The sequence below is a fragment of the Microtus oregoni genome, unplaced genomic scaffold (genome assembly GCF_018167655.1).
Source record: "Microtus oregoni isolate MIOR12 unplaced genomic scaffold, Mior012 000121F_ref0000216, whole genome shotgun sequence".
In the NCBI taxonomy this organism is placed as follows: domain Eukaryota; kingdom Metazoa; phylum Chordata; class Mammalia; order Rodentia; family Cricetidae; genus Microtus; species Microtus oregoni.
The window spans coordinates 2,295,723-2,302,045 of record NW_024544753.1 but is presented as its reverse complement, the minus strand read 5'-3'; the positions used below and the strand labels follow the sequence as shown (position 1 = coordinate 2,302,045).

At 45.3% G+C, this 6,323-nt stretch overlaps 1 protein-coding gene across 1 annotated transcript; it reads left to right on the top strand.

Moving 5' to 3' along the window:
• Positions 1-1,397: 1,397 nt before the first annotated feature.
• Positions 1,398-4,031, top strand: LOC121444393 (ubiquitin carboxyl-terminal hydrolase 51-like). The gene has a single exon (XM_041646207.1). It carries the CDS (start codon positions 1,413-1,415, stop codon positions 3,507-3,509), a length of 2,097 nt encoding a protein of 698 aa, XP_041502141.1. The 5' UTR covers positions 1,398-1,412; the 3' UTR covers positions 3,510-4,031.
• The last annotated feature ends 2,292 nt before the right edge of the window (positions 4,032-6,323 follow it).

Below are 6,323 nucleotides of genomic sequence, written 5' to 3'. Positions count from 1 at the left end.
TTGCAAATGGTAAGGATGACAGGAAGAACGGCTACGCTGCCACTCTGTGAAAACACGTTAGGATCATTCTGTCTTTGACCAATGAACTGAGGCTCAAAGTGTTTATGATTTTTCCCTGTAGAAGCAGCAAGTTGCTGGGCTGAGGTCTATTTCAGCCTGAATCATGTGCTTATTTTTTTTCCTCTCCTCCACTCTCAGGAATAATAACCTCTCCACTTTACTCTTGAGATCTGAATCTTAAAGATTCCGGAAGGAATACTGTAGAATTTGCCATCTTGGTAAATCCTTAACCCCACCTTGGTTAGTTTTTTATTGTTGTTGTTTTAGTTTTTTTCTTTTTTTTTTCTTTTTTTTTTTCCTGTAGAGATTGCCATAGCCAGGTGAAGCCTGAGTCTGTCCAAGATCTTTCTCTAAAATCTGCGGCTGTTGTTACCTCTGGTAGAATCCCTTTCAGGAAGGGGTTTTTCTGCCTAGGGGGACAGCGGTGCCATTCATCACTGCTGGAGGCCTGAATCCGGGGCTGGGGGCCCTTACGTGGAGATGGGAGGGGCCAGGGGGCGGCCCCCTTGTGACCAGCCCTGAGGAGAGGTCAGACAGAAGACTGGCAGAGAAGCGCCTGGACAGCAGCAGCAGCTGACTTTCTACATCAAGCTCCTTGGGGCCCCAGGTAACAACCCAAACCTTTTTACAAATCGGCGGGCTGGGGAAGCTACTGAGGTTGGGGGAGGGAGCAGGCATTTTGGGGGTCGCGCACTGTGGATGGGGGTGGTCATGCGTGAAGGGAGTCTGAATTCTAGGGGAAACCCTAGGAAATGAGAGGACAGGAGCAAGAAATGGGGTGTGAGGGCACAGGAACGAAAGAGCAAGAGAGGGCGCTAGAGTGTGGCATACAGCAAGTGCGCTTAGGAGTAGAGGCTGAAGCATAGGTAAGAAAGGAGCCAGGGGACACTTTCTTCTACTGAGTCAGTTTTTCAAAAGATAACCTCCTTTCAGCCATATTTAACATATATTGTTGACTCAAGGGTTTTAAAGATGCAAGGAAAGAACATAGGGAAAGGTGCACCAAAGCGAGGCTGCACAGAGCGCCGAAAAAGACAGAGGGTTATGCCTTTTATAAAGAGTTGCCATCCTTTCCACCCTAAAGCTCAGGCCAGTCCCCCTTCCCCCTCCCCGGTACCCGCAGTTCTGGCGGCCTTTGGAGCAGGTAGCCGTGGGCTCAGCATGCCACGGGAGTCCAGGTGCAGGGGCGGAGCCGCGGCCGCCCGCGGGGCTTGCGGCAGGGGGAGGGGCTGAGGCTAAAGGCGCCGCAGCCATGACGCCTGGCTGGCCGTCCACACGAGTTCCTGTCTCCCTCCACCCACAATCAGAGCTCATTTCCAGAGGCGTTTCTTCCCAGGCTTGGGATTGAGCCGATGGCCCACGTTCGAGAGGCGTCCCGGTCCTCCCGCTCCGTCGCCAGTTGGAGTTCGGGAGCAGGTCGAGGAGCCTGTTTGGAGCAGGAGGCAGAGAAAGCAGCGAGAATGGAGCAGACGATGCGGGGTACACAGGGAGCCCAGGAGATGCAGCCGGAGCCGTGGCCGGAGCCCAAGCCCTTGTCGGAGAACTTAACAAGGAGGGGCAGTGGCAGCGAGGAGAAGGTGCTCCCTTCCAGCAGCCAGGCTGCTTGTCACTCCAGCTCGGTTTGCCCGCGCCGCAAGCCCCGCCCTCGGTCCCAGCCCAGGTCCAGCTCCCGGGGAGGGTGTGGGCTCAAGGCCCCACCCCCGCCTCCCGCCAAACCTCCGCCTCCCCCGCCAGCGCCGCCACCTCCACCCCCGCCCCCGTCGCGGCCGGTGGCCTGGCGCAAGTCCAGGCGTACGTCCAGGCCCAGACCTAGACCCCAAACAAGCAAAACCTGCTCTAATGGCCAAGGCTGTTCTGGGGATCCAGAGGGCTCAGAGAACAGGTTGCTGGAGGTGGGGTCTGATAAGGGTCCCACAGGCTGCCCACATATAGAAAGCTTAAAAGTAGCTAAAAACTGGCGGAAGAACCTGCGAATGATCTATCAGCGTTTCATTTGGAGCGGGACACCGGAGACTAGAAAACGTAAGGCAAAGTCCTGCATATGTCGTGTGTGTAATACTCATAAGAACAGACTTTCCTGTCTCTCCTGTGTGTATTTTGGATGCTTTACTGAGAAGCATATCCATATCCACGCAGAGACAAAGCAACACAATTTAGCAGTCGACCTCTATCATGGCGTTATATATTGCTTTATGTGTAAGGATTATGTATATGACAGTGACATAGAGCAGATTGCCAAAGAAACAAAGGAGAAAATTCTGGGACTGCTAACTTCCACCGCGGTAGATGTTTCCTCTCAACAGAGTGTGACCTCGGAGGCTGAAGAAAATCAATCACCCTGTGAGTCGAAAGATCAGGAGACCACAGTGGTAAAACCCAAGAAAAAGAGGAGGAAAAAGACAGAATATTATTCCGTAGGCCTCAGAGGGTTAATTAATCTTGGGAACACTTGCTTTATGAATTGTATTGTCCAGGCGCTTACCCATACTCCACTACTGAAAGATTTCTTCCTTTCTGACAAGCACAAGTGTACAATGACAAGCCCCAGCTTATGCTTGGTGTGTGAAATGTGCTCGCTTTTTCAAGCGATGTACTCGGGGAGCCAGAGTCCTCATATTCCGTATAAACTGCTGCACCTGATCTGGATTCACGCTGAACATCTAGCTGGGTACAGACAGCAGGATGCCCATGAGTTTCTTATTGCAATGTTAGACGTGCTGCATAGACACAGCAAAGATGATAGCGTCGAGCAGGAAGGTAACGCCAACTGCTGTAATTGCATCATAGATCAAATCTTTACAGGTGGCTTGCAGTCAGATTTAACATGTCAAGTTTGTCATGGTGTCTCTACAACTATCGACCCATGTTGGGACATCAGTTTGGATTTGCCTGGCTCTTATACCTCAGAGAGGGCTAGTAGCACAGCGAGTAGGAATGGCCCCAAACCAGGAGTTCCCTCTCTTACAGATTGCCTACAGTGGTTTACAAGGCCAGAGGACCTGGGAAGCAGTGCCAAAATCAAATGTAGTCACTGCCAAAGCTACCAGGAATCTACCAAACAGCTTACAATGAAGAAATTACCGATCGTGGCCTGTTTTCATCTGAAACGATTTGAACATTTAGGCAAACAGAGACGCAAGATTAATACTTTTATCTCATTTCCTTTGGAGCTGGACATGACACCCTTTCTGGCTTCTACTAAAGAAAGCATAATGAAAGGCCAGCCATTAGCAGAGTCTGTGCCCAGTGAGAATAAGTATTCTTTGTTTGCAGTGATTAACCACCATGGAACTCTGGAAAGTGGCCATTATACGAGCTTCATACGTCAGCAGAAAGACGAGTGGTTTAGCTGTAATGATGCCGTTGTCACCAAGGCCACAATGGAAGAGTTACTCTATAGTGAAGGGTATTTACTGTTCTATCAGAGGCAGGATATAGAGAAAGAATGATCTCATCCAGAATGCTTTTCAGAAAAACTAAGAGCAAGAATCCTGCAGCGATAGACAAGCCTACCTGGAATGGACAATTGGAATGCTTTCACAACAGCAAGCACCTCTAAAAGAAACACACAAATCTACCTGGAGTAGACAGTGACCATAACACCTATATGACAAGTAACACTTTGGCGTAAAGGAACTATTTTACCCTGTTCCATAGGTCTATGGAAAGAAACCGTTGAGCAGTGACCATTTCGCCTTAAGAACTGGGAGGAGGGGAGGAAAGGTTGAAAGGGGTCACAAAGCAGATTAAATGAAGTCTCGAGGTGGAGGGAGGTGCAGATAATCTGAAATTTTTATGTGCTTCTTGTTTCTTCAAAGATAATGTGTTAAGTGTGGGGGTGTCTTTTAGAAAAGGGGTTTTTAATTGATTGTAGTTCTAGTTATGAATGCACAAATAGTCTGAAAAACCAAATATTTTAAAGAAAAACTTTAAAGCTTTAAAAGAGAAACGTTAAAAACACTTTTGAGAGTTTTAAGAGAACATTTTAAATGTCAAAATATAAGTTAAGTATTTTAGAAGAAATATTTTTAAATGTTTTTAATTTAAAATGATTCCAAATTGTTAGTATGTGAAAATAGAGTATTTAGAAATTCTTACAATTTAAGATGAAATATGAAAATTTATAAGGTAGTTATTGAAACACTATAATTTAAAAATAGTAAAAAAAACTTTTTAAAAACTCAATGTTTAAAGTGAAAAATGCATAGATTCTAAAAATGTAAAGCATAAAATATATGCATTGGACAACGAAAATTTACAGAAGCATGCCTATAATAGTTTCAAAATGTCAAAATATAGAATGAAATGAAATTTCAAGTTCAAAACAGATAAAGTGATTTAAAAGAAGAAAGTTTAGAACAATTCAGGGAAACAGAAATTTGGTTTTAAAGATTTCAAAAACTAAACATTTCAAATATTAAAAGAGAACCTTATATAAATTCAACTACAGAGATTTAATTATAGAAACAAATTTTAAGTTTAAAAAGAATATTCGCAAACAAATTGACAACTGAAAGACATGTAAATAAGAATTACTTGAAAGTTGAAATTTTTATTTTGTACTTGAGAATATTGAAATATAGATGGATATAAAATATATAAATGAAAGAGAGTAATGATAAGACAAAAATGGTTTGTGAACATATGTATTTTTTTAGTTTTTTGTGAATGCAGAATTAACTATATTGGAAAAAGTGATGACATCAAGATTTTTCCCATTTAGAAGTAATTATTCATATATATCCTTAGCTTCTGAAAGGAAGCTTTTAGTAATTTTCTGGCTTAGAGAAATTAGATCATAACTGTGAAGTTCTGGCTTTTGATGTTTCAGCCCCATGCTCTGACTGAGAAAGTGGCAGAGACCCGTGTCTGAGAAACACCTACCCTCTCTGCTTCCAGTCTTTTGCCTCATGGGGAAACACGATCCTTAATTTCTACAGCAGAACTGTGGCTTTGTGTTTGAGCAGCCCTGCTAACTCCTTTCTCGTCACACCCACCCCATCCCCATTCCTGATTTCCTGAGTCCCTCACTTGCCTAGCCTCACCTAGATCGATATAATCCCAGCCTGCAAGGATCCTTTCTTATACACCTGGGGACGTCATTCCTTCGAGACCAACTCACAGATGACTTCTCTGGAGCCTTCCCTGGATCCCCTATGCAGGCATAGATTAGATAATCGCCCCCGTCTCTCCTATTGTGCCTCCAAACTACTTTGTCTACACCTCGATGAATAGTACTTCAACTGTGATTCTACTGTAGCCTTGTGATTGTCTGCCTCTCTGCACCAGGTCCTGCGAGCAGAGGGACAAGCCTTATTCGCTTTTGTGTTAATAAATACTTGTTGAATGCAAAAGTGAGTTTCATTATTTTCTCTGTTCCCCCTGTTATTGATGTGTTTTCATGTGTTGACTCATTCACTGACCTCTCACTAAGAGCCCAGTGCTGTAAATACAATATGATGAAGGTTCTAGCTTCCCCCCAGAGACAGTATATGAAATGCTCCTAAGTTTTGGGGAGTAGCTTAACTAGGTTATACCCACTAGGGGACTAGTCAGGAGTGTGGAAGGAAAGCCAGGAATAATAGAGGGGAAAGCACACAGCCGTGGAAGACTGGATGGACAGTGGGGACCAGCAGCTGCAGGAGAAGCTGAGCTCTCTGGTATGTATATGACAATGGCCCCATCGCAGTTTCCCTCAGGTTCCCAGGGTGTGTGTAATTATGCTATACTTAAGTCCCCAATGAGGCAGTGTGCCTCACCACTCCCCTGCAGTTTTGTATATCACCCTCTGTGTCGTAACTGGGTAGCAGAAAAGTGAGGTCTGGTGGCTGTAGTTTGTCCAGTTAGTACTTTGTTTCTTCCACTATTCTTTGTGGTCTAGAGGAGGGGATGAATCGCTTTGCCCTGTCTCTCCCTGTGCATAGCCCACCCATCACTCCACATAGGCCTTGTTAGCTTGCAGTCTTCCCAGACCCTTCACACAGGAGCAAAGCTGTTTGGTTCCTAGTAGTTGGGAAGCAAAGTGAAAAGCAGCAGGCGTCGGGAGCCCAATATCTCCTTTAAGGATATGCCCCAGTGGTATAATGTCCTACACCTCACCTCCTAAAGGTTTCACAACTTCCCAGCAACTACAGACTAGTGGCCAATGACTTTAACATGCTTGTACTTGGCGGGGGAAAAGGGGGACGGTTAACCTCCAAACCACAGCAACCTGTTAGCAGTTACTATCTTAAGGTAATGTGGCAACTAGCAAGAATCCTAAT

Bases quoted from the DNA above. Each gene is read 5' to 3' on its own strand.
- LOC121444393 (XM_041646207.1), top strand. From the start codon at position 1,413: ATGGCCCACGTTCGAGAGGCGTCCCGGTCCTCCCGCTCCGTCGCCAGT.